A 27,564-nucleotide genomic window follows, 5' to 3' on the forward strand; every position below is an offset into this window, starting at 1 on the left:
ACATGGGAAGGAGGCACTGGGGGCACTAAAGACAGGAAGGGGCACTAAGGACATGGGAAGGAGGCACCGGGGGCACTAAGGACATAGGAAGGAAAGAGGGAGGGAATAGAAAGGGCAATTCTTGGGCCTGAGTGCAGAAAGAAATGAAAGAAAGGATACACAGACAGAAGGAGACTCATGAAATCACCAGACAGCAAAGGTAGGAAAAATGATTTTATTTTCAATTTAGTGATCAAAACTTGTCAGTTTTGAGAATTTATATCTGCTGTCTATATTTAGCACTATATTTGTCTATTTTTCTATAGTTACTGAGGTGACCGAGCTTGCGGAGATGGGGCGGAAACGGGTTTTTAAATTTTTAGTCCTAGTAGTTTGCCGGACCACAAAATAATTCTTTTATTTCTGCCGGTCCACGGGTGTAAAAAGGTTGAAAAACACTGCTCTAGAGGGAGGTGGTGGAGAGGAAAATTGAGACAGGATTTTAAAAAGCATGAGATGAACACAGAGGATCTCTAATTAGAAAATTAATTGTATAAATTGATGAACTAAGGCTGGTACTGGGCAGACTTAAGTTTGACAGTATTTTGGAACATCAGGATGGTGATGGGCAGACTCGACAATCTATTTCTCGCAAACAAAGAGATGGTTTGGATAGGCTGAAGTGAGCTTGGACGGCAACTCCAGTAGCTGGAACCTAAGGACTTTATGGTTACTGGCCCATAAAGAACTAAGAAAAAAACCAATTTAATGTAATTATGAATTTATAATGCGTGTAAATATTGGGCAGACTGGATAGCCTGTTCAAGTCTTTATCTGCTGTCATTCACTGTGTTACTATGACACAGCACTACTTCCTATAAAAATTATTTCATGCTGACTAAATTCATTTAATCCCAAAGCTATACACAATTCATTCAGCAGGCTACCTGAATTTTTTTTGTCAACAATGGAATAAGATTTCTCAACAGCATAAATTAGGCATTAGGAATTATCAGTTGCATATTGCATTCTAATGCAATGTTTTTAGTAGTCCTGAAAGCTAGGGTAATGGATCTGAACCTGAAAGTTGCTTGCACAATCCTGTCAATCATCTTTGAATTCCGCCTCCTTCCCAGGCAGCAGCTCCTTCCCCCTCAGTTTTTTTTCTGAAAACAAGTTGCTCAGAAGTGTTTCTGCTCTATGGTTTTGTTATTGTCTCAGTGTTCGGTTGGAGGCTCAGTACCCTGTGGTTCTCACTTGTTGGGACCTCTGCCTGGGGAAGTCTGCTGCTAGCAGAATCAACCCTCAGGGGCACCTAGCTAGCTAGCCTGCTTTTGTATTTCTTGGAGCTCAAGGGCTGTCCCCTGCATAGCTGTTTGCATCCCTGATTTATTACGAGCTTGAGTGCAGACTATTTGGCTCGGTGACGGGCCAAAAGCGCACGAGACTTCAGCGCGCCAACATTGCAGTGCAGACAATTTGGCGCAAGACCCCAGCGCGCTGCCGAAAAAGTTACTTTTAAAGAGCTCCGACGGGGGTGTGCCACTTTACTTCATACTATTCGCGCTGCTGTTGGGGGCAGCGCGAAGAGTATGATGTAAACTGGGGGGGGGGGGGTCCCCACTTACACCCTGCATCGGAGCTCTTTAAAAGCAACTTTTTAGGCGGCGCGCTGGGGTCTTGTGCTGAATTGTCTGCGCTGCAATGTCGGCGCAGTGAAGTCTCACGTGCGAATGACTATGAACCATTTGGCTCCATCCTAGCTTGGCCAGGCTTAATAGTTGGCCAGCCACATGGTCCTCTTTCCCGATGTGGCATGAGGAGGACCTGCAGGGGTTCCCTGCCAGGTTCTCAAGAGCCCCTGTATAAGGCTTTACCCTGGATTTTGTGAGCTTTATGTGGAATGCCTATTTGAACTGCGGAAGGTCCTCAACATCTGCATTATGCTTGATGGAAGCAGTGGCACAGGGGATCTCCCCTCAGCATGCATCCTAACCAGACAATGACACAGAGTTGGACCAGGATGTTCAGTCTGACATTGACTGGGAAGATGGAAACATCTTTCTGCAGTATGCTCACCCCAGAATGGGCAGATTACCCCTAAGGTTCAGCATTCCATTCCTATTGCACTGGAATAACTGTCTATATAATTTAAGATCCCTCTCCCAACGTTTGGTGAATGCTCTTCTACCGTTCTCTCACATTTCTGAAATCAACATTGCTATCCCAAACTTGTCCAGTTACCGTACCAGAACTGAGTTTTGTCTTTGTTGCACGAATCTCTGAACTTCTCCCAACCTGTCGCTGCTCCTTCATAGGAGCCAATTTTCCAATTATAGGGTATTAAGAATGCTAAATCAAATTGAAATTACTTTTTCCTGGACACAGACGAGGTGTTTAATGTGGTGGTGGTGCTCAAAGACCCACAGAACTGGTTGGCTTCCTACGTTTCCCTGTACTCCAGCGAGCTCCAGTCTGACGTGATAGGAGCGCGCCGGTTCACTGCCATTAGCTCCGAACTTGGAATCGGGTTGGCACGGCGCCCCGTCGCCAGGGCAACAGAACCGTCGGCCGAACTCAACGGCCTGGCTCGCACGCTCGCCTTTAAATGCAAACTGTCTCCCCTAAAGTCCGTCGAGTTGAGGGACTAAGGGGGAGAACAGGAAAAGAAACTGTCTCCCCTAAAGTCCTTGAGGTTGAGGGACTAAGGGGGAGAACAGGGAAAGGAAAGGAAGTGCAACCTGGCGCCCTTTTCCCAGTGCACGAGAACAGGCAGAAGCAGGTGAGTTCATTTTGTTGTTCTAATTGGCGTTATTCTGTCCCATTGGCTATAGCTTCCAAAGCTTTCGTCAGGAACACGTGCTGTGAAACTGTATAGGGGGAGCTGTCTCAGAGCACCTCCCACACTCGTTGGTCATGCAGGTTGAAAGTTTTGCGAGTTGTGTAGAAAATCTTAATATTACAGTATTCTTGTTTTGTACTATATTGTGAGAGAATGTAGCGTAGTGTCTCAGACGCACGGGGAAGTGGCAGCATTCCATATTTAGCAGTGATCGGATAACGTCACTGTGTTTTTCTCTGTGACGTAAGTTCCTCCGCCCCACCTAAAAAGTTAAAGCCTGTCTGTACTGTTATGTAGTTGCTCTCCTAATGACAAATTATTTGTTTACTTAAATTTCCAATATATTACTTGTTCGGCTGTCTTTTTTTTAAATTTACACAAACATTGGTCTTATAGAAGTATCTTATTTTGGAAGTAAAATGTAAGGTTCTTTTTAAAAATATTCTAAGAGCCTAGATGCTTTTGTCTTATTGCAGCGGCCTTTGGCCCACCGAGAAACGGCAGGTGGTGTTAGAAAGGTGAGACACAGTGCCTTTATTCTCCATTAGTGTGTGTATGGACAAAAAAAAAATTGAAAATACATTTTTGGTATGGCTTGGGGCATAATTGTTGTCTATAGTGGAAATAAACTACTTTATGTTGCTATGTCATCAATCTTTTGAAAATTGCCCACCTTTAGAGTAATTTTATAACAAGGTACCTAGGCTGGCATATGTGCTTTTACAGTATAAAATTATCCTCAGGAAAGACTGAAGTACATGTTTATCCCAGTTCTGAAGCAGATGTAATTATGTGTTGGTAAGAATAGGTGTATGTTTTATAAAATGTGTGTATAAATGAAAATTTGCTGTGTGTTTTTATTGTTATGTGCTGTTGTGTACTGTAAGAATGGGTGGGATTGAGGGTCACCCAGATTACTGGGTTAAGAATGTGTTAAATGCTGAATCTGTTCCCCTATGCCTATTCTCTAGTGCATTGTTTCTCAACCTTTTCAATCAAAGTGCTCCCTAAAGCCTAACAAATACCAACTGAGTACCCCTGCCAAAGCTCCAACCCAGACCTGCTCAAACTCCGTCCCAGACCCACCCTCATAATAATAGTACTAATTGTAATGCCATTTCTTCTATTTATTTTATAAACAACCAATCTTAGCAAAGGTTGCTTATAAACTTCTTCATTGCACATTGCTCTGAGTGCCTTCTTCAGAAGCAGAGGAACTTTCTTTTAGCACAAAATGATCCGTTGAAACTCCTTATTAAAAAAGGGGGGAGGGGGAATGCTAATTAAACTTTTCATACAACATTAGATACATAAAAAGTGCTTGTACTGATTAGTCACTATGGTTAAGTTCTCTCACATACATCCCCTCCCCCTTCCAGTGGTCTGACATCTCCCCTCCCTCCTTTCTAGCCCCCCTCCCAGTCCAATATTTCTCCCTCTCTCTCATCCCCCAGATCATGTGCAACATTTTTCACCCCTCTCCAGCACCATTCCACATCTCTCCCTCCATCACTATATGTCCAATATTCCCCCACCTTGCATCCCTTTCAATCTGTCCCTCAGTTCCCTCTCCACCACCATATCCAACTCAATAAACAATCTGTGGAATTTCTTGTCAAATTATCGAACCATGTCATGCTCCCTAACACAAAAGGCACTTAAACCACAGCAGAACCAGGTTTGATTTCCACTGTTGCTCCTTGTGACTTTGGGCAAGACATTTATCCCTCCATTGCCCCAGATATAAAACTTGGATTGAAAGTCCACTAATGACAGAAGAAGTACCTGTATGTAATATAAATATGCAAACTACTTCAGCTGCAATGTAACACTAAGCTCTGTTTCTAGTAGTACTAAGTCAATTATTATTGAACCCTGAACGGTCGCAAAACACCATGTCCCCCTTATTGACTGAACTGCACTCGCTCTTCCTTTGGTCCTCAGCCCCCAGCAGCACTCCCGCAATGGATGGCACAAGCAGCAACCCACACGCTGCGTGTGGCTGACCCAGAAGCCTTCTCTCTGACGTAAACTCTAACGTCAAAGAGAAGGCTTCTGGGTCAGCCACTTATGTGCAGTGCCTGAATCGCTTCGTGCGCCGCCCACCGCAAGGAGCACCGCCGAAGGCTGAAGACTGAAGGAGCGAGTGTAGCTCCAAAAAGGTTTGTTGCGGTAGCGGGGGGGGGGGGGGGGAAGGTAGGAACACGAGATCCTGAGTGGTGGCGGCAGTACCGGTGGATGGAAATTGGCGGCAAGGCCGCGTAACCCCCAACAGGGGGGTACGCGGACCGCCTGTTGGGGGTATGTGGGCTGACTACCACTGATTCTGCCCCCTGCCCGCCCTCCACTGCTGCTCGCCACCCACTCGCCGCCCGCCACCTCCATTTAATAATAATAATAATAATAATAATTTTATTCTTATATACCGCCATACCCAACGAGTTCTAGACGGTTTACATCAATTAGGTTAGGATCCGCATTGACATACAGATTTACAACAATATATCAGGTTTAAAACATAATTAGCCGAGTTTGGCAGATGAAGAAGGAGGGGGGAAAGAAGTGATGAAGAAGGAGGGGGGAAAGAAGTGATCAAGAAGGAGGAGCTGAGCCGGGCAAAGGTCAGGCGATTACCGGAAGGGGGCGGTTAGGGGTCTTATTTGCTGAATAGGTGAGTTTTGAGTAGTTTTCTAAAGCCGAGGTAGGTGGGGGCCTCCAGTATCATTTGGGCTAGCCATGGGTTCAGCTTGGCTGCTTGGAAGGCAAAAGTTTTGTCTAGGAATCTTTTGAGGTGACACAGCTTTAGCGAAGGGAAGGCGAACAGCTGAATTCTGCGGGATTTCTTGTAGGAGCAGTAGAGGTTAAAGTGGGGATTGATGTATCTTGGTGAATAGCCATTTACCGATTTGTAACAGAAGCATGCAAACTTGAAGAGCACTCTGGATTCGAAAGGCAGCCAGTGGAGTTGGTGGTAGAACGGGGTGATATGTTCCCATTTCTTTAGGCCATAGATGAGGCGAATGGCGGTGTTCTGGATCATTTTTAGTCTCCTGGTAATTTTCTTCGTGGAGTTTAGGTAGATAATATTGCAGTAGTCTAGGATGCTTAGAATGGAGGCTTGCACTAGAAGGCGGAACGAGGTGTCATCGAAGTATTTTTTTATAGTGCGGAGTTTCCAGAGTGCCGAGAAGCATTTCTTGACTATGAGGTCGGTGTGATATTCTAGGGATAAATTTTTGTCAAACGTGACTCCCAAGATTTTTAAGGTATGTTCGAGGGGGAAAGTCATTCCTTTCAGTTGAATTGTAGTGTCCCTGATTTTATCTTTGGGGGTGGCTAGAAAAAATTTTGTTTTATCAGGGTTTAGTTTCAGTCTGAATGATAGCATCCAGAGTTCAATCTGGTTGAGGATGTTTGTGATGTATTCGAATAATTCTGGTGAAAAACTGGTTAGAGGGATGGCTATTGTGATGTCATCTGCGTAGATGAAAAATTTCAGCTTGAGGGTATGTAGGAGGTTACCTAGGGAGGCCAGGTAGAAATTGAACAGAGTGGGGGATAGGGGGGAGCCCTGCGGGACACCGCAGATGTTGTCCCAGCTATATGAGAAAGAGTTATTCTTGAGTACCTTGTAGGATCTATTTTTTAGGAACCCCTGAAACCAGTTGAGGACCTGATCGGAGATGCCAATGTGTGCCAGGCATTCCAGGAGAATGGTGTGGTCGACCAGGTCAAAGGCACTGCTCAAATCTAGTTGTATGATTAAGGCACTAGAGCCTTGACTAAAGAGCGGTCAAGAAGGGCGGCTATGATGGTTTCAGTGCTGTGATCCGCGCGGAAGCCAGATTGGTTGTCGCTTAGGATGTTGAATTTCTCTAGGTATGCGGAGAGCTCAGCTTGTACCATCCCTTCAGCTATTTTGGTGAATAAGGGGATGCTTGCAATCGGTCTGTAGTTTGATGGGGAATTTGGTGATTCTTTTGTGTTTTTTATGATAGGGGTAATCATAATGTGGCCTTGCTCTGGCGGGAAGTTTCCTGTGGACAGTAGGGAGTTAACCTATCTCATCATGTTTGCTTTGAAGAGGCTCGAGGCGGTTTTCATGATGTTTGGTGGGCATGTGTCCAATTTGCAGAAGGAATGGGTGTATTTGTTGTAGTAAGTATTAAAGGTTTGCCAGTCTATTGTTGAGAATTGTTTCCAGCTAAGGTCGGTTTTGGATCCTGGGTCTGGGTTAGGTAAACCAGGGTCTGGGAGAATGGGGAACAGTTCGAGGGGATTGGTCCTGGTAGGTAAAGTTGATCTTAATTTTTTAATCTTGGTGTTAAAGAAGTCTGCAAGGGAATTGGCGGTTAGAGTGGATTCTTCATGGATGTTTGTGATGGTTTCGATATTGTATAGGTCATTGACCAATTTAAAGAGGTTACTACTGTTGTTTTTAATGTTACCGATTTTGTGAGAGTAAAAATTTTTTCTTTTTTCGTTGGTGAGGTTTTTGTAGTTTTTTAGTTTTATTCTCCAGGCCAGTCTGTGTTCTTGGGTTCCTGATTTATGCCATAGTCTTTCTGCTTTTCTGACTTCCTTCTTTAGTAGTAGCAGTTCTGAATCGAACCAGCCTTCTTGGTTTGAAGTTCTTATTCTGCGGGTCTTAATGGGGGCGATCTCATTTAGTATGTTGGTACTATCCTTGATCCAGGAGGTCATGAGTTGCTCCGTTTCTTCGGATTGATTGGTGGTTAGTTCGAACCGAGACCAAAAATCCACTGGGTCAATCTTTCCTCTGGTAGTATGGGTTTGGATGATTCTAGTTTTGCTGTTTTTGGGGGGATTATGTTGGCATCCTATTGAGAAGGTGCATAGACAGTGATCCGACCAGAGAGAGTCTGACCAGCTGCCTTGTTTCCAATAGAATATGGGATTGGCTTGTTCCTTGGAGGAGAAAGTTACCAGGTCTAGCTGGTGACCCCTTTGGTGGGTTTTGATAGGGGGTTGTTTGGCATAGCCTAGTTGGGTGAGAAGTGACCAAAAGTTCGAGATTTCTGGTTGGTCAGTTTGCTCCAGATGGATGTTAATATCCCCGCATAGTAGGTTATAAGGGCTTGTTAAAGAGTTGGTTAGTAGGGATTCCTCGAAGACCTCTTTGGCCAGGGTCCATTTTTTTGGAGGGATATAAAATAGAGTGATAGTTAGTGAGGCGGGTAGTGATTTTGGGGTTAGAGAGATGGTTAGAATTTCTGCGTTAGGCGAGGATATTGTGTTGAGAATGGTACAGTTTAGCCGGTCTCGGAAGATTATTGCTAATCCACCTCCTCTTCCCCATGTTCTGGCTAGTGAGAGAATCTTGAATCCTGGGGGTAGACAGTCTTTAATGATAATGTCCTTGTCTGATTGCAACCAGGTTTCCGTGAGAAGGACAAAGTCGGGGTTAGTTTCCGTCAGTCAATCTTTGATCAGAATCGATTTATTTCGCATAGATCTGATATTTAGGTATGCGCCAAGTAGGGGCTGGTGGTTGGAATGGTCAATTGGGGAGAGGTAGGAGTACACCAGTTTTTTTAGTGTTCTTGGTTTCTTTGGGCGAGGCTTGGTTGGTTTGTGGGGGAGCGGGTGGGTAGGGGGCGGATTGGAGTTTGGGTGGTTTTGAGTAGTGTGGAGAGTGTAAGTAGGGGATTTGGGTTTTACTGAGCGGTGTAGGGAGATGTGAATGGGGATGGGGGATGTGTTAGAGTGGTCTGCATTGCAGCATCTAGTGGTGAGCAGGTAGAGTAAGAGTAGTGCTGCGCATTGATGAGTGCTTGGCCAGGCCATGGTGGGGGGGCTCTGGCAACAGTGGTTATGGCTTGGGAGTTTTCCGGGGCGATTGCTGGGTTGCTGCTGCAACTTCATAAGGGCCAGGCGTGTGCAGTGATTGCACGCTGCCAGTCCATAACCCTTCCACCCCCCCCTCCCCCCGATGTCAATTCTGACGTCTGAGAGAAGGTCGACCAGCCAATCACTGGGGGGAAGGGTCATGGGCTGGCAGCGTGCATTACAATTAGTATTTCCCTCAGAGAATAGTTAAGCTCTGGAATGTGTTGCCAGAGGATGTGGTAAGAGTGGATAGCGTAGCTGGTTTTAAGAAAGATTTGGACGGGTTCCTGGAGCATATTCTGTTATTGAGAAAGACATGGGGGAAGCCACTGCTTTCCCTGTATCGGTAGCATGGAATATTGCTACTCCTTGTGTTTTGGCCAGGTACTGGTGACCGTGAGAACAGGCTACTGGGCTTGATGGACCATTGGTCTGACCCAGTAGGACTATTTTTATGTTCTTATGTTCTTCTTCTTATTAATATGGGGGTGGAGTCTGGGGCAGAGTTTGGGCAAGTTTGGGGCGGAGTTTGGTTGGGGGTACTCGGTTGGTATTTGTTAGGCTTAGGTGGTACTTGGCTTGAAAAGGTTGAGAAACACTGCTCTAGTGCTGCCCAATTCCAGGAAAAACATTTTTAATTTCATTAGATTTGGCCTATTGAATCGATATATATATATATATTTTTTTAAATTCGATTTACTTTTCCCGCCCAATCAGGTGTTTGGTTTTGGGTTTTTTTTTTAAACATCCTGGTAGGTTTATTTTGTAGCCTCTTCACCCACTCCATTCCACTTTGCCCTCTCCGAATCCATGCCGGCGCTGTAGTATAAATAAAAAAATACTTTCTCTCTGTTAGGACCTAGCTCATGCTTGCTGTCCTAACGCCTGTGCTGGCAAGATACACATTTCAAATCTGACATATTGTAATCACAAAACAGAAAATAAAATTATTTTTGTACTTTTTGTTGTCTGGTCATTTTATTATTCAAATCATGTTGGTCCCAGGCTCTAGTTTCTGTTTGACTTCTGTTAACTCGCTTTGCAGGGTCTCCTGCCCATTTCATGTTTTCTTCTTAATCCATGCTCACTATCTATCTTCCATCTCTGTACCTTCCCTTCCACTGCCATATCCAACATTTCTGTTTTCTTTCTCACTGTCTACCATCTTTCTCTCTCTCTCCCTCCATGCCTTGTGCCCTTCCTCCCCTCCATTATCATGTGCAACATTTATTTCTCCCCATGCACCATCTTCCCTGCTCTCCACCCTATGTCCCAACATCTCTATCTCTTCTCCATGCATGTCTCCCTCTCCTCCACCATATGCAGGATTTATCCCTATCACCCCTTTCTACCTCATTGTTGCATCTCTCCTTCTCTTCCATCCCATGTCCAACAATTCTTCTTCCCCTCCCATGTGCTGCAGCTTTTCATCCCTCCTTGTCCCTGTGCAGCACTTCCTGACCAACCCCCTCCCCCCCCCCGTTAGATCTGATATACCTTTGGGCCTCCTAAAGCAGCACCAGCTGTGGCATTGGCCAGCTGGCAGAGGCAACGCTGTGAGCAAGCTGTTCGAGGCCTACCCTCCAAGACTTTCCTCTGCTGTGTCATTAGTGACCCAGCAGAGGGAAGGCCCCGGAGAGGCAGGTAATGAGCAGCCTGTTCAGAGTACTGTTTACTGGCCGGCCACCAGCGCTGCTGCTTTAGGAGGTCTGGAGGTACGTCAGGTCTCACTGGGGGGAGGGAGGGGGGCACTGTTGGTCACTGAATCAGTGAATGTGATATTTTTGAAAGTGAATTGGTGAATTGATTTGAATCGGTGAATTGGGCAGCACTATTGTTATATTTTTATTTTATTTATTCAATTTTCTATACCGTTCTCCCAGGGGAGCTCAGAACGGTTTACATGCATTTATTCAGGTACTCAAGCAGTTTTCCCTCTCTGTCCCGGCGGGCTCACAATCTATCTAATGTACCTGGGGCAATGGGGGGGATTACAGGGAGCAGCGTGGGTTTGAACTCACAACCTCAGAGTGCTGAGGCTGTAGCTTTAACCACTGCGCCACACTCTATCCTAGGAATGTCTATGTGTGTACTACATAAAAGTAGAGTGTTTCCATGTACCTAGTTTGCTTGTGTATGCCATAATCTCCCCCCCCCTCCTCCTCCCGGTGACTGTCACACAGGGTTAGGCTGGAGGGGATAGAAACTCACACAGGTTTTGCTAGCAAAAATATGTTCTCTGAAAGGAGGGAAAGTTTTCTCTCTAACTTTTTCTTTGATAGTTTTCAAGGAGGACATATATAGTATTCCCTTTTGAGAACTGGTGCAAATTCTGTGAGGAAGAATTGATCTTTTCAGCAGTATGAGGGGATGCTGAAAAGTTCTCTGCCCAACCAAGAAGAGAATGACATGGATATGGTTCAATCAATGATCTGAAACGATGTAAAAAACATAGAATTTTGTTTGTGCAAATTGGCGCTTAACAAAATAAGATAACTCTTCAGCTACTGTGGCAAAATAACGTTGAGAATTTAGAAAGTTGATTGGTTGGGCTGAGAACTTTTTAGCACCCCCCCCTTGGCACTTAACGAAATAAGAAAACACTCCTCAGCTACTGTGGCAAAATAACGTTCAGAATTTAGGAAGTTGATTGGTTGGGCTGAGAACTTTTTAGCACCCCCCCCTTGGCACTTAACGAAATAAGAAAACACTCCTCAGCTACTGTGGCAAAATAACGTTCAGAATTTAGGAAGTTGATTGGTTGGGCTGAGAACTTTTTAGCACCCCCTCATAAGCAATATTGGAATTTTCCCATTTAAAGCCTTTGAAATTAGATTCGTGGGGCTATAAAAATCCTATTTGCTGGCCAGGTTGCTTATGCCCTTAAAATATTTCCCAACTAGCTTCTGTGCTTTAAAGCAATGACATTCAGCACGTGGCCCCAGGGCCGTGTGCTGCTTCCCAAATCCTCCATTGCAGCCCTCAAAACAGTTGTCTGAAATGTTCTTTAAATCCTATGTAGTAAAACTAAACAGTCTCTTAAGTGTCTTATTTATGGAAAGTTCTACTGTTGACAACCTAAAATTGTGATTTTTTAAATATATCCTTGAAGTGTTGTAGAATCAATATTAGATTTAATTTTTAATCCCCACTCAATTTATACAAATGATTAAAGTCTTATACTATGCCCCCACTACTAAAATTTGCATCAATGGACATCTTTCTGCTTCTTTTCGACCATCGAGAGGAACATGGCAGGGATGCCCACTTTCGCCACTGTTGTTCAACTTAGCCCTAGAACCGCTGTTGACTGCTATCCGTGCAAATGACTCCATCAAAGGATTTGTCCATGAAAATGTGGAGGTTAAATTATCAGCATATGCTGATGATGTAATAACTTAACTCCTGATTCAATTCCGCTGTCCTCAATGTGATAGACAGCTATGCATTGGTCTCTGAGATACTGCCATTAAATTGTTTTCAAGACAAGCATGAAATGGACTTACATGGTTTTCTTTGGAATCCCATTAAGATTAAATATCTGGGTGTTTATGTGGGCCCCACCTTGGAAGATGTGGAGCAGTACAACACAGAATATATTCTTAAAACCATCAAAGACTCCACTCAAAAATGGTCCCCCCTCAAGTTGACATGGTGGGGCCGACGACACCATTAAGATGATGCAACTTCCCAAAATAAATTATATTCTGAGCATGATTCCATTTTTGTTCAAACGACTTACGTACAATGACATTGAAAGTTGTTTGAGTACATTTTTATGGCAAAATAGACAACCTTGAATTGCGCTACATAAATTGAAGCAACCCAAAGAGATGGGGGGGGGGGTGTAAGCTTCCCTGACTTCTTGCACTACCACCAAGCTTTTATCATGCGACACGGTTCATTATGGTTGGATACTGACACCACACATAATTCTCTTGTCTGGTTACAATTGGAAAAAAGTCTTTATAGTCACTCTTGCCTTGTCTACACTCTATCTACTCCACTACGAGTAAAGGATAAACAATTCATTTACTATTTTACTCATGAAGTTCTCAAAGCCTACGACAACTTGATGGAAATTAAATGGCATGAATCTCGTCAAATTTTACTGTGGCATAACAATCATATTAAGATACAGGACAGATCACTTGATTGGAAGCAGTGGCAGAATTGTGGCATCTGGACTCTTCAGGATTTAATAAAGGATTCCCAATGGATGTCCTTTTAGGACCTTCACATTGGTTACAATTTGCTGCCTCATCAACAGTATCGCTGGATACAGCTGAGACACTGCTTGACAGCTCTTTATCCGGATGTGGGGAAATTGAGTACTCCAGAACTGATTTCTCAAACATTGCATGGCATGGAGAATGCATGGCATGGAGATTTGGAACTTTCATTAGAAGATGAGACTTAGCAAGAAAAATTTGTTTAAATCCTCTTGATCTGCCAGTGTTCTTCAATCTATGTTCTTCCTGCTGCATAGAACTCACTGGACCCCAATTAAAGTAGCAAAATTTTCAAATGGACTCTCTTCCATATATTGGTCTTGTAACTTGCAGGAGGGCACATTAACGCATATGATCTATGATTGTGCACATTTAACAGGTTACTGGAATAAAATATGGGACACCATTTCTAAAATCTTACACATACAAGAACCTTTGAGTTTGTGCATCATTATATTAGGTAATCATGGCCTGCTACATACGCTACCTGATCATAAGGCACAACTGCTTAACATCTTGATATTCCTAGCCCTTAAAAACATATTACATTGCTGGAAAGACCTTTCTAGGGTGAACTACATCACCTGGTGGAATACACTATGCCTTACGGTAAAGTATGAAAGTGTTATAGCGGAAAAACACAAGTCCATGAGCGCCTATACCAAAATTTGGAGTCCGGTTAACTTCTATTGCAGTACAGGCTAATGACATTCAGTTCAAGTCCTGGAACATGGATGTCTACATATGAACATAGCTGTTGTCTCCTGGCTCTCTCCACATATTTCTTTAGGTGTATGGCTCCGGTGTCTCTCTCTGTGTTTTGGATACTACATGTACTTCTTGCTGCGCGTTGTGCTGATACTCTCCTCCTAAATAGGCATGGGTCTGCTTGCTGTATTATATTATACTAGTCTTTAAGCCCGTTACATTAACGGGTGCTAGAACAGAGTGTCTGTCTGTCTGTGTTTCTTTATCTCTCTCTCCTTGGCCGCTGTCTGTGTCCTTCTGTCTCCTCCCCCCTCCCCCCCCCCAGCAAAGCTGTCTGCCCCAGCACACACCTCCCACCCAAAGCAGCCCCTTTTCCCTCGCCTTATCTCTCCATGGCCCCTTCTGTCTCCTCCCAGCACACCTCCCCCCCAAAGCAGCCCCCTTTCCCTCTCCCTATCTCGCCATGGCCCCTTCTGTCTCTCCCAGCACACCCCTCCCCCAAAGCAGCCCCCTTTCCCTGTCTCTCCATGGCCCCTTGTCTTCCCCCCAAAGTAAAACTGTCTGTCCCCAGCACACCTTCCCCCCCAAAGCAGCCCCCTTTCCCTCTCCCTATCTCTCCATGGCCCCTTTCCCTCTCCCTCTGGCCCCCTGAATTAATCCCCCTGCTTACCCTCCCTCCATCCCAGCGTCTTCTGGCCTGCTCTTCTTCAAAGCAGGCCGCGATCGTGGTGGCCGGCCCCAGCGAACTTCGCAGGCCGCTCCCCAACCCGGAAGCACGCTCCCCCCCTGACGCGATCCTGTGCGTCAGAGGGAACGTGCCACCGAGGCCGGCTGCCTCAAAGAGGAGGATCAGCGGCAGCGACAGCAGCGGTGAGCAAGGGCGGGAGGTATGGTCCAGCTTGCCTCGGGTTGGTGAGGTGAGGTGAGGGCGGGAGGACTGTTGAACTTCCTTCGGGTTGGTGAGGGCGGGAGGAGGGGAGTGGCCAGAGTGATCATTGGCCGGGTTCTAAAATGGAACAAGGCCACGGATCACACACCACGGCCGCAGTAATCACGCTTTTTTAAAAGCGCATACGCCACTAACCTTTTATTATATAGGATATTAACCCGAATATAAGTGGAGACCCCCATTTTTCCCCCCCAAAAGGAGGAAAAATGGTTGACTTGAATATAAAATGGGAGCTTAATATTCAAGTGCCATCCCTGCCAGGATCTGCACCCAGTGTCCCCTCCTTCACGCCCTCCCCTGCCAGGCTTTGCATTCAGTCTAGGTTCTGCACCCAGTCCCCTTCTCTCCCTGCCCTGCAAAGCTCTGCACCCAGCCCCCTTCCCTGCCTGTCCTACCAGGCTCTGAACCCAGTCCCCCCCACTACTTGCCAGGCTCTGCACCTGTTCCCCCTTCCTGTCAGGCTCTGCACCATGTCCCACCTTACTGCCCTGTACCCTCTTCCCCCTCTGATAGTCTAATGGTAGGCTGGGACAGGAGGGATCCCTCCTGTCCCGGCTGATACTAACAATTTTTTTACCCACCCCCTCCCCCTGCGTACCTTTTCTCACATCCCTGTATGGGCAGGAGCGAAATTTCTGCACTCCTCCTTCCGATCTCGTGGCTAGCAGCGCACAGGCACGCAGGAGTGAGCTTCTCAAGCTCCTGCCTGGCCCTGCGCTACTTGCTGAATGGCTGATGCCAGTTCTCACCTTAGGCCCCTCCCTGTGTATCCCAGGATGCACCGTGAAGGCCCACCATTTTGGAGTGACGGGCCTGCAAGCAGGAGGGACTGGGCATCCCTTCTGATGTCATCTTAATGTACAGGTACGGGGTGTGTGTGGGGGTTGGTTTCTGAGGGGAGTTGGGGGGCATCTGATGGCAGGAGGGAGTGGCAGGGAAGACTGTAATTGGGGAAGGGAAGCGGATTGCATTTTTTTTAAAAATGGGGACAGATATGGTGTGTTTGTAACACATGCACAACATCTGTGCCATTAAAAGAAAAAAAGCTCCAACAACCAAGTAGCAGGAGGCTGCCTTGGGGCTTCCCCTGCCACTTAGGCTTCCCCATACCGGCTCTGCGCATATGTGAGAGCTGGTTTTTAAGGGAGCGATAAGATGGGATTACGACTACCCTCTGCAAAACTCATTTGCAAGGGCAGCTGTTTGAACACTGATCGCTGTTTAGAAATTGGCCCAAAAATCTGCCCTGAGTGATCTGCATGGGCTTAGCAACAATGTTTTGTGCATCTAATAATAATAATAATAATTTTATTTTTATATACCGCCAAAGCCATAGTAGTTCGAGGCGGTTTACAACAAGAGGAGCTGGACAGTCAACGAATGAAAATAACAATGGAGATTTTGGATACAGCGAGAAGAAAAAAATAACAGTGAGGAGTTGTGTTACATAAATACACAATGTGGGGAAACAATAAGATGTGAAAAGGGGTACAGTAGAGGGTTTAAGGGTTCTTGGTAACAAATTGGTTGAACAGGTTTGTATTAATTAGTTTTCTGAAGTTAAGGTAGGATGTGGAGAGTTTGATGAAGTTGCCTAGCCAGTTGTTTTGTTGACTTGCTTGGAAGGCTAGCGTTCTGTTTAGGAATCTTTTGTATTGGCAGGTTTTTATTGAAGGGTGGTTGAACAAACGTGTCACATTAAGGGGCCGAAATCCACAACACAGGCTAAGTTGCGGGCCAAACCCCACCCCATTTCCGCCCCAGACCCCGCCCCCATAATAATACTAATTATAACACCATTTTTTCCATTCATTTTTCATATATACACACACAATATAATCTTATTAACACATAATGGTAATGGTTAACTACAAAATTAAACTACACAAAACACACTGTATGCTTCCCAACATTCATTCATATCAGAACACAGATAACCCCTATGCAAATACGGGACCAGAAACTAAAAGTACTAATATATTTTTAAAAACACCCTAAGATTCAAGATTCTGCATGCAGTACAACCCCTAGAGAAAAAGAAACAAATGTATTTCTTCCTGAGCAGTGCAAAAGATAAGACAGCAGATTAAAATGCTCAAAATTGACACAGTTCAAACACTTACCGTATTTTCACGCATATAACGCGCGCGTTATACACGATTTTACAAACCAAGTACAACCAGGCGCGTTATATGCATGAGCGCGTTGTACAAATTTTTTTTTACATAGTTTCCCCCCCTTACGTCCGATTCATCACCCCGAAGGACTGCTCGCACCCCCACCCCGAAGGACCGCTCGCACCCCCCAGCCCCCCCCCGCACGGAGAAGCTGCCTACCGTTGTTTCCCGATGCCAGTGAGCCCTGCTGCTTCCTCTGCCGGCGGTCCCGCCCCTTCTCTGAGCCCTGCGCTGCTTCCTCTGTCGGCGGTCCCACCCTTTCTCTGACGTCAGAGAAGGGGCGGGACCGCCGGCAGAGGAAGCAGCAGGGCTCACTGGCATCGGGAAACAACGGTAGGCAACTTCTCCGTGTGTGGGGGAGCTGGGGGGGTGCGAGCGGTCAAGTGGCTGCAGCTTACACGGCGAAAGGAGAGTCGGGACCAGAGGAGAGTTGGGACGGCAGAAAGAGATTTAAATTCATGGAGCAGGATGCGCGGTATACGCGCTATATAAAAATTTGTTTACATATATTTAGGTTTCCCGCGCGCTATACCCGTGTGCGCGTTTTACACGGGTGCACGTTATATGCGTGAAAATACGGTAACTCTATGCTGTGCCTCCCTCCGTCAGGTGTTTAACCGTCTGACCGACTACAACCTGGCCGTTTTATGCGGCCCACAGTCTGATGCCTCCAGTGTTACCTTGTGGCTGGCTCCCTCTTCCTCACAGTCATAGTGTGCACGGAGCCGCGTGCAGCAGCTCCTCGTGCGTCCTGAACCGGAAGCCTTCTTGCTGACGTCACGTCAAAGAGAATGCTTCTGGATGAGGTATGGGATGCGCGAGGAGCTGCACGCTATGGATGTGAGGAGGAGGGAGCCGGCCACAAGGTAACACTGGGGGCATCGGACTGCGGGCTGCATAAAACGATCAGGTGTGCCGAATTTGGCCCGCAGGCCTTGAGTTTGATACCTGTGATCTAGAGTTACAGCATTTCAGTTTCTGAAATATGATTCTCTTCTATAAATATGGCTGCAAACAGGCTTAAATTGAACATATCAAAGACCCAGATTATGATCTTGTCAGATTGGGCTAAGAATAGGTACCATATTTTTCGCTTTTTAAGATGCACCTGGCCATAAGACGCACCTACATGTAGAGGAGGAAAAACCAAGAAAAAAAATTTCAGAACCAAATGGTGTACCCTGTCCCACAGCCTGCCCTGTGTACCCTGTTCCCCTTCTGGTGGTCTAGTGGCAGGCCAGAATAGGGCAGGCAGGTACACAGGGCCCCCGATACCTTTTTTAATTCTGGCAGTCCAGCGCTGTATTGGCAGGAGCTTTCTGTGCAGCTGCCCTTTTCTCGCTGGACAGCTGCCTCCTGATCTCTTGCGGCAGAGCAGCGCACAAGGCAGGCGCAAGCTTTTCGTGTGCCTGCCTGGTCTCACGCCGCTCCCTGAATGGCTGATGTCAGTTCTTGCGAGTCCTGCCTGCCTTGTGCGCCACGCTGCTGCAAGAGTTCAGGAGGCAGCCGTCCAGCGAGGGAAAAATGCGTCTTATGGAGTGAAAAATACGGTATTTTATGAAATTTTGTGATGGCAATATCTGTTAGTCAGGAACTTAAGTATTTGGGGGATATAATAAACTCATCTTTTAAAGCCCATGGAAGTTCGTTGATAAGAAAGATTTTATTTCAAACTGAGGATGTTAAGGAGGTTAAAGGGATTTCTTTCTGAAGAAAAAATTTGAACAGTAATTTTTGCATTGGTTTCACCTTTTTGATTATTGCAATTCATTGCTGTTGAGCTTACCAAATTATCCCCCCCCCCCTTTATTAAACCACAATAGCATTTTTAGCATAGGGAGCCACACCGCTCCTGACGCTCATAGAGATCCTATGATCGTTGGGAGCAGCGCACAGCATTCAGCTTGGCTCCCTACAGTAAAAACTGCAGGTTTGACCATATTATCCCGATCCTGATGAGATTGCACTGGTTGCCTGTCAAATGGAGGATCCAATTTGAGATTTTGACCCTCATTTATAAAACATTAACCTCCCCCCTTTTATAAAATCATGCAAGAGGATTTTATTGCTGGCTGGTGTGCTGAATGCTCTGCGCTTCTCCGACTCTCATAGAAACTCTATGACCATCGGAGCAGCGCAGGGCATTCAGCATGCCGGCCGGCACTAAAATCCTCTTGCATGGTTTTGTAAAAAGGGGGGAGGGTGGTAAGTAATGGAACCTCAGTTATATTGTTCTAAAAAGTAATGGAACCTCAGTTATGTTGTTCTAAAAATCTATTGTCCTGAACACCCCTTAAGATTTGGGGAAAGGTTATTACTGGATGTCTCCTCTTTTAAGCATATTCGACTAGAGGACAACAGGTCTAGGATATTTTATGTGGAGGGAGTTCTTTTATGTAGACTTCCTGAAAAGTTGCAACACATTGAAAATTATCTCCAATATCAAAAACTTTAGTATTAAGAAGCCTTTAATTTGGATAAATAATTATGGTGTAATCATTACAAGGTTAATATACTGGGTAAAGATGAAGTCAGATATGCATTGATAAAATGAAGCTGAGTTTGTCCTTCTATCTCTGATTTGTGGGCTCCTTTTATGAAACCACATTATAAAGCTCTATCACGGTTCGATAAAAGGAGCCTTGTTTTTGTTATAGAGAGTTGCGCGGGGACAGAAATCCCACCCGTCCCCGCCAGTATCCCGCCCATCCCCACCAGAATCTCCTCCGTCCCTGCCTGTTCCTGTGAGGAATCCCCTCTGTCCCTCCCCATCCCCGCCTGTCCCCCCTATAAAAGTTACCTGTCACTATAAAAATTATTTCTGACAGTTTTTTTTTTGTGTGTTTTTTTTTAAGTCTTAGTTTATTTAAATCAACAATAAAATACAATATAAACAAATAACAGTGAATAGAAATAAGAGATGCATACATTGCCAGAAAGAATTAGAATAGAGATTAGGTTATGTGACAAAGTAAGACTAGGGTTGACCATTTCTTGGTAAAGGAAATAAAAGGGTTGGAATTTTTGGCAATATAAAGCTCATATCTGTAGAGCAAACAAATCAGGTTCCACCATCTGGCATAGGTAACTTGTGAGAGATCCTTCCATGATCCACAAATGATTTTTAATACAGCAATGACTAAAGAGTCAAATGATACAGCAGGCCTGCACAACTCAAAAATGATCTGGGGCTGCAATGAAAGTCAAAAATGTAGCATGGGCCACAGGTCGCGTTAAATTTACACACACAAAAAAAGAATGTCTCGTGGGCCATAGGACGCGTTAAATTTACAAAAAAAAAAAAAAATGAAGGTGGCAAACCTCAATATTTTCAAGAGCATACCAATTAAAAACATGTTAAGAAAGTATTAGTTAACTAAATTTAATAATGTTAACTTACCAAAACCATGACAAACTGCTACATTTGTACTTGTTCAATGGACCCTTAATGTGAGACATTGCATTTCATGTCACCAACTAGTTTGCCTTGAGATCGGGGCAGGAGAAGAGTCGGGCTGAGGAGAGAAGCAGAAGGGAGAGAAAAGGAGTTGGGCAGAGGAGGCAGAGTGTGAGGGGCTGAGGCGATAGGTAGCTCCGCCCACCCCCTGACATCACCCACAGCAGATCCAGAGCGCCCCCCCTTAAAGGGGAGGGGCCAACGGCGCTCAGCCGTTTGGCGCGCATCGAAGGTGAACGTTAAAGGCGCTCGCCTTAGCGAGAGCGCCTTTGCGAAAGGCCTTAAGAAGGGATGAGTCTTTGAAGAGGACAGCAGACTCAGAGGACAGCAGCAAACAGCAGACTTAAAGGACAGCCACAGCAGGCCCAGAAGACAGCAGACTCAGAGGACAGCCACAGCAGGCCCAGAGGACAGCAGACACAACAGCCAGAGCAGACTCAGAGGACAGCCACAGCAGACTCGGAGGACGCTACATAAGGAAACAGGGAGAAGCCACTTCAGACAACAGACTGGCAAGCGGACAGCAGTGGAAGCAGCAGACAGAAGCAGGAAGTTGAGCTACTCAGTTTTCTGCACAGTCTGCCATATGTATGACTACCTCCCCTCTGGGAGGTGATCTTATGTATGCATTCGATGTGAGGAACTGGAGAGCTTGAAGAAACAAGTCAGATTCCTGGAAGGCAGAATACTGGAACTAGAAGCACTTCGAGCAGTGGAGGAGGAGGATAGAGAGGCAGAGAATGTCAAGACAGAGGAAACCATTGAGGAAGAAGTCAGAGAGTTAGAGAAGTTCATCGATGAGGCATACAGGGAGGACGTGGAAAATCACCAGCGACAGTGGAACTGCCAAGATGCACGTACAGGGAGTGAGGACCACCTGGAGGACAACCACAAGGAAGAAACGGGTGACACAGCGAGATCTGGAAACAGTGGAGGGAACCCACACGAAGCCGAGTCTGGTGCAAGCCAACTCCAGGATGAGGGAAGATGGAAGTGCACAGAGGATACGGACTTATGGCTGGAGAGTTGAAAAGTTCTCGGCCCCCCTCTCAACCACAGCCATTGCACCCCCACCCTCCTCCTCCGACAACTGTGGGTCCATGAACCACCCGACGATGACATCCACCCCTGCGAGAAACAGGAGGGTTGTCCACTCCCTCCTGCCTCAGCAACCCGCAGCAGTGAAAATTGGCTGGAGGGATGCCCACTCCCTCCTGCCAGATGAACTCCCACCTCCTCCCCATGGAAGAGAAAATGACAAGCGGGATGCCACTCCTTCTTACCAATGGAGGCCCCCCGTGCCAGGCAACCCTCCCCCCAGTGAACTATCCCCTACCCTTGGGAGGGTCCTTAGGCATCTGAGGCAATCAGGGCCTTAGGCCCCTCCCTGTGCATCACATGATGCACCAATGAGGGGAAAGTCCACCATTTTGGACTGGCAGGCCTCGGAGCAAGAGGGACCAAGCCGCCCTCCTGTCCTCAACTTCTGACAAAGCATCTGGTGGCGAGAGGGTGTGGGCATACTTTCTGCCTTTTTGGGGGGGAGGGAAAGGTGGAGGGTGGGGGATGATTTGCTGGAGGGGGGGGGGTTGCCTGACACGGGAGGTGGGCTCTGTTGGCAAGAGAGAGTGGACATCCATCCTGCCATTTTCGCTGCCACGTTTGGGGAGTTTGCCTGGCAGGAGGGAATGAGCATCTCTCTTGGGGGCGGCCATCATCGTGCAACGGGGTGGTCAGGAGGAGGGGGGACTCGGTTCGTGTGTGTTTTTGGTTTTTTTTAAAAATTTTAATGGTGCAGATATTGTGCATGAGTAACACATGCACAATATCTGTGCCCATTAAAAAACAAAAAGGTATGGTATGTTATAAATAATATTAATTTCAGGGCTGAACTAAAGCTAGGACAGGTAAGCGATCACTTTTTTTTGTGTGTGTTTGTGCATCGTGAAGCCATATTAGAGCATCAGACGCTCTGCTAGTTTACATGGCATTTCAATACTAATTACCTTATTTGCATGGCCAGATTGGAGAATGAGCAATCCGCAGAAAACCATGCAGTGAGCCGTTTTCGGCATTGAGTCGGCAAATCTGATCGTTGCTAAACCAGTCAAAACTGGTTTAGCAACGATCATTAGAGGGATCAGACTTTAGTGCATCTAGCTCTAAGTGGACTCGTGCTATATAGTCCCCCAAAAATAGCATGACAGTAGCAGGAAGAGGTTATAGGAGAGATAGGTGTTTATAAGGAGGTAAGGAATTCTTGGTTTGGTTTTCCTTCTGGCTCATCTACTAAGCTCTGGCTTTCTATTCTTACTCCTAGCACAGCTCTGTTGTAGCAGTGGCATAGCCATGGTGGTGGTGGTGGGGTTGGCCCCTCACTTTAGAGTCAGACTTCCTCTGGAGCTCCAGCACAACTTTCACTTTGGAGTTAGTCCAGTTGATTCTCTGGTGGATATTTTGGCTCAATTTGGTTCTGGGGTTTCCATTCCAAATTCTTCAAGCTCTGCCAGCCAAATAACTACAGAGCTGCAACTCCAAGTTTCCAAGTTAATTTAAAATTTGTTAATCCACTTATCAGAAATTCTAAGTGGTATACAGAGTTTTAAAATTAAGGCATTACATAAAATAAAACAACAGCCGATTCATTTACAGGAAGAAAAATCTCTAGACTGTTTCAAAGCTAATTTGAAAAGTTTCTTATTCAAGGATGCCTTTGACTTATAAAGTTTAAATAGTGGATTTCTATGCCTTCTTTCTATTATTTTTACAACTTTTTACAAATGGGCTTTCCCTCCCTTCATGTACTTACCTTTATTTTCTTCTGTCCTATAATTGATGTAGATCCCCCTTCTTTCCCCTTTTGTTCTTCAAGTACATCCGTTGATTCATTTTAGGTTTTTTTGTATGTCTATTTTCCGCTGTTTCCTGACATGCTTGGAGCAGAAAGGAAGCAGTGGGGTTGGCAGCACTGTAGTAATTTTGCTGGCAGGGCTCAGCATCCTTGCCAGCAAAGGTACCATTAGAACCCTTTTATGCACTACATAGTATTTTAGCTTCTTTCCTTTGCCGGCAATGCAAATGGCACACAATCATGTGACTCCTAGCGGTTTTTAAAGGGCATTCCGATGCGGTTCGTGCCATTTTCACTTTCGGTTTTGCAGTATCACAAACGGAGCAGTTTGACTGCAGAAGGTGGAAATATGTTGTGTTTTATTTTTGCCGTTTTTATACTTTTATGGCTTTTTTTTTTTCACAGTTCAGCACACATGTTTCACTTGCATGTTTCTTTTCCCAGCGTTGCTTCAGCAAAGGTAAATCTGTTTTTTTTTGTTTCATTTTTCTCTCTCGGTTGTTTTACTTTTGTTTGCTTAATGTCTGTTGGGATTACCGTTTTTCTTACTTTCACATTTGGTCACCTTTGGCTCCTTATGTATACATTTTGGGCTTGTTTTTCTTGTATCTCACTTTGGGCATTCATTCAACCAGACATTATGCCTGTTTGCTTAGTCTTCATTTTGTTTTAAATGATGTTAAATAATCTCGATAGTGTTTTTTATTTTATGCATTATTGTCATGAATGTTTTATGCATCCATATTCTGCTTTTTAATTTTATGGTTTTTGGGCTCCTCTGTTTCGTTTTGTTGTATACGCTTTGGGTCTTGCAGCACATTCATTTTGCATCTCTCTTTTTGGGTTTTTTTTTATCTACACTAAACTTTAAGGGGATCATTTAAAAAAAAAAAAAAAAAAAAATTATTAAAAAAATGTACAGAAAGTGGCCTAAGTCGGTACTTGGACGATCAAAAAGACTGATCATCCAAGTACCGATAATCAAAGCTGGTTTTAGATGTATCTAAAATCAGCTTAGGCCTTTACCCTTCTTCTGAACACATAGAGCGAAAAGGGGCATTTTTGGAGGAGTGGAAAGAGTGGGAAGTGGGCTGACCTAGACTTAGTTGTCTGGCAGCCATAACAAAAAAGGTTTGACAGGTTGTCAGAAAGAACTTATACGTTTTGACTTAGACCAAGTCAAAACAGGTATAAGTTCCGAATAGGGGTTGCTGAGCTGATTGTGGCTGCCGCGATCAGTTCAGCAGCCCAGGCAACCTGTCTCCCACCCCCCCTACCCTGAACCCGCAATTACCGGCAGGAGGGAGCCCAAGCCCTCCTGCCAGAAAACGTCCCCCGAACCCACAATCACCAACAGGAGAGATGCCCAATCTCTCCTGCCAGCCAACTTCCACCCCTCCCCCCCCCGAACCGCTGACCAGCAGGAGGTAGCCCAAGCCTTCTTGCTGGCACCCCTCCCCCACACCCCAAACTGCTGACCGGCAGGAGGAAGCCCAAGCCCTCCTCCCAGAAACACTCTTCCAGACCCTCCCCGGACCTCCTCACTAACCTTAAGCGATGGCCGGCTGGCCAAGTCCTCCAGCTGGCAGGCGCACCGTCCTCTGAATGGTGGGCCTGCCTCTTCCCAGTGCATTGTGGGATGCACCGGGGAGAGGCCTAGGGCCTGATTGGCCCAGGTGCCTAAGACCCCCACCCATGGAAGGGGCCTTAGGCACCTGGGCCAACCGGAATTGGGTCAGTTGCCTAAGGCTCCTCCTATGGGTGGGGCCTTAGACAACTGGCCCAATTCCAGTTGGCCCAGGTGTCTATGGCCCCAACTATGAGTGGGGCCTTAGCTACCTGACCCCTCTCCGGTGCATCCCACAATGCTTGGGAAGGGGTAGGCCATTCATTCAGAGGACGGCGGGTCTGCCGGCCGGCCATAGGGAGAGAGAATCTGTCCATTGCTTAAGGTTAGAGGGGGCAGGGGTCCAGGGGGAAGGTTTTCCGGCAGGAGGGCTTAGGCTACCTCCTGCCGGTCAGCTGTTCGGGGGAGAGTTATACTTTATGTGACTTAGAAGTATCTGAATGTGGGTATCGGATTTCAAATGGGAAAACACCATCCACTACCAGTATTATGACCTGCTGTTTGGCTTCATGTCCGCTTCCAAAGTATTCACAAAATTCCTTGCAGCGTCACTAAGCAAACTGGGAGTTCATGTGTTTTCTACTTGGATGATTGGCTGGTCAAGAGCACATCAAAAATGGCAATCAGGAGATCGTGTGGAGAACTATTCTGGTGTTAGAGCTACTAGAATTCATTGTCAACTATTCCAAGACCTGTTCAACAAGTGGAGTACATTGGAGCCTTGCTAGATATGGTGCCAACTTGAACCTACCTGCCACAGGCACAGGTGGATGCCCTTGTTGCCGTCAGTATCACTATTCAGGTTCATAGCAAGTAGCAGGTCACGGCTTAATGATGTTGAAGTTGTTGGACCACGTCTTCCACAGTGCATGTCACTGCTATGGCATGCCTCCATTTGAGGAGCACATAGTAGTACCAAGCCATGGGGATCCTTGAAGATGTCATCTTGGTCACTCTGGAGTTAGTCCAGTTGATTCTCTAGTGGATATTTTGACTCAATTTGTTTTTGGGTTTCTCATTTCAAATTTTTCTGTCTCAAAAGGTTTTGACCACGCATATTTCCAGTTTAGGGTGAGGGCCCATGTAGACAGGCTTCACATTCAGGGGACATGATCTGCTCAGGAAACCCTGGTCCAAATCAAACTTCTAGAGCAGGGGTAGGAAACTCCGATCCTCGAGAGCCGTATTCCAATCGGTTTTCAGGATTTCCCCAATGAATATGCATTGAAAGCAGTGCATGCAAATAGATCTCATACATATTCATTGGGGAAATCCTGAAAATACGACTGGAATACAGCTCTCGAGGACCGGAGTTCCCTACCCCTATTCTAGAGCTACAGGTAATCTGGAATGCTCTAACGGCTTTCAGAGATTGACTATTGAACCAAATTATACTAATTCAGACAATCTGGTTGCCATGTACTGTGTCAACAATTAGGGGGGGGAAGCAGTCAGGATATGGCAATGGGCCATTAGCTACAGCGTGGTGCTTCAGACCACATATTGTACTTGGCAGGGAAAGACAATCTGTCAGACAAACTGAGCAGGGTGATACAACTACACAAGTGGTCTCTTAGCATGGGCATCACCCTCAAGATCTCCCCCCTTTAGGTGATCTTGCTACTCATCTCAACAGTAAGGCTGCTCAGTACTACTCCAGTTTCAGGTTAAATGACAGGCTAGTATCGGATACCTTCCTCATAAATATTTTTTGGGGGAGGGGCGGACCTCCTGTACTCACATCCTCCTATTCCTTTGATAGGAAAAACTTTTCTAAAACTCAAACAGGACTGAAGGTCCATGATCCTCTTCATGCCATATTGGCTGAGGCAGACCTGGTTCCCTCTTGTTTTGAAGCTGACCTCCTAGAGAATTGAGGTAATTGGACTGCTTTCCAACCCTCATCACTGAGGGGTTTCTTCTACATTCCAGCCACCAGTCACTGGCCCTCATGGCCTGGATGTGTAGAATTTTACATTTCGGAGGGTGTGTCAGAATCCTACTGGTCTCCAGGAAAGATTCCACTGAGAGGTGTTATACTTTTAAGTAGAGGAGATTTACCATCTGGTGTAAGGACAAAGCCCTAGATTTTCAAACTTGCCCTGCATAAACTTTGCTCAAATATCTCCTATATCTTTCTGAATCTAGTCTGAAAACCAAATCTGTAAGGGTTCACCTTGATGAAATCAGCGCTTATCACCACGTAGGAGGTAAGCCCTCTATACAGCCTTTAATTGTTAATTTAATGAGAGATTTGCTGTTGACTAAGCCCCCCCCCCAATCAAACCTCGGTCTGTCATTGGACCTCAATAACTTCTTCACCGAGCTGATGAGAGCTCTATTTGAGTCATTTGACACCTGTCATCTGAAGTATCTGCCCTGGAAGGTCTTGTTTTTGGCGATGGTCACTTCAGCTCACAGGTTTGGTGAGTTTCAGCCCTTAGTAGTAGATCCACCTTGTACAAAGTTTCATTATAACAGAGTAGTTCTCTGCACACACCCTAAGTTTCTTCCTAAGGTGGTGTTGGAGTTCATCTTAATCCGTCGATCATCCTGCCAACATTCTTCCCCAAACCTTATACCCATCCTGGCAAAAGTGCACTGTACACCTTGGACTGCAAGCAAGCCTTAGCCTTCTATCTGGAGCAGACTAAGTTCATAGGCAGTCCACCCAGCTTTTTGTTTCTTTTGACCCAATTAGGATGGGGATAGCCATCAGTAAATGCACTTTATCTAACTGGGTAGCAGACTACATCTCCTTCACTTATGCCCAGGCTGGGCTTACTCTGTTAGTGTTATGGGTTCTGGTTGGTCTTACCATTGCAAGTCCCAGAAAAACAGGAGATGCCAACTCCCCAATACTTGGAAAGTGGATAACAAAACAGCGAAGGA

At 45.7% G+C, this 27,564-nt stretch overlaps 1 protein-coding gene across 21 annotated transcripts in view; it reads left to right on the forward strand.

The window, feature by feature from the left end:
• Positions 1-27,564, forward strand: part of CCDC158 (coiled-coil domain containing 158) — a 1,147,529-nt gene that overhangs the window by 37,214 nt on the left and 1,082,751 nt on the right. For 9 of the 21 annotated variants that reach the window (XR_004536446.1, XR_004536447.1, XM_033914056.1 and 6 more), the window contains exons 1-3: positions 2,368-2,761; positions 3,298-3,339; positions 23,451-23,505. The exons of 4 other annotated variants lie outside the window; for them this stretch is intronic. Coding sequence is in view for 8 of the 17 variants with exons in the window: in XM_033914056.1 (XP_033769947.1) it covers positions 2,588-2,761; positions 3,298-3,339; positions 23,451-23,505 (271 nt within the window). In the remaining 9 variants the exon portion in view is untranslated. Of the gene's footprint in view, positions 1-2,367; positions 2,762-2,900; positions 3,065-3,297; positions 3,340-23,450; positions 23,506-26,464; positions 26,551-27,564 lie in introns of those variants that run through there. 8 more of the 21 variants (XM_033914074.1, XM_033914174.1, XM_033914182.1 and 5 more) reach the window with 8 other exon arrangements.

Source organism: Geotrypetes seraphini, chromosome 1, assembly GCF_902459505.1.
Source record: "Geotrypetes seraphini chromosome 1, aGeoSer1.1, whole genome shotgun sequence".
NCBI classification, from domain to species: domain Eukaryota; kingdom Metazoa; phylum Chordata; class Amphibia; order Gymnophiona; family Dermophiidae; genus Geotrypetes; species Geotrypetes seraphini.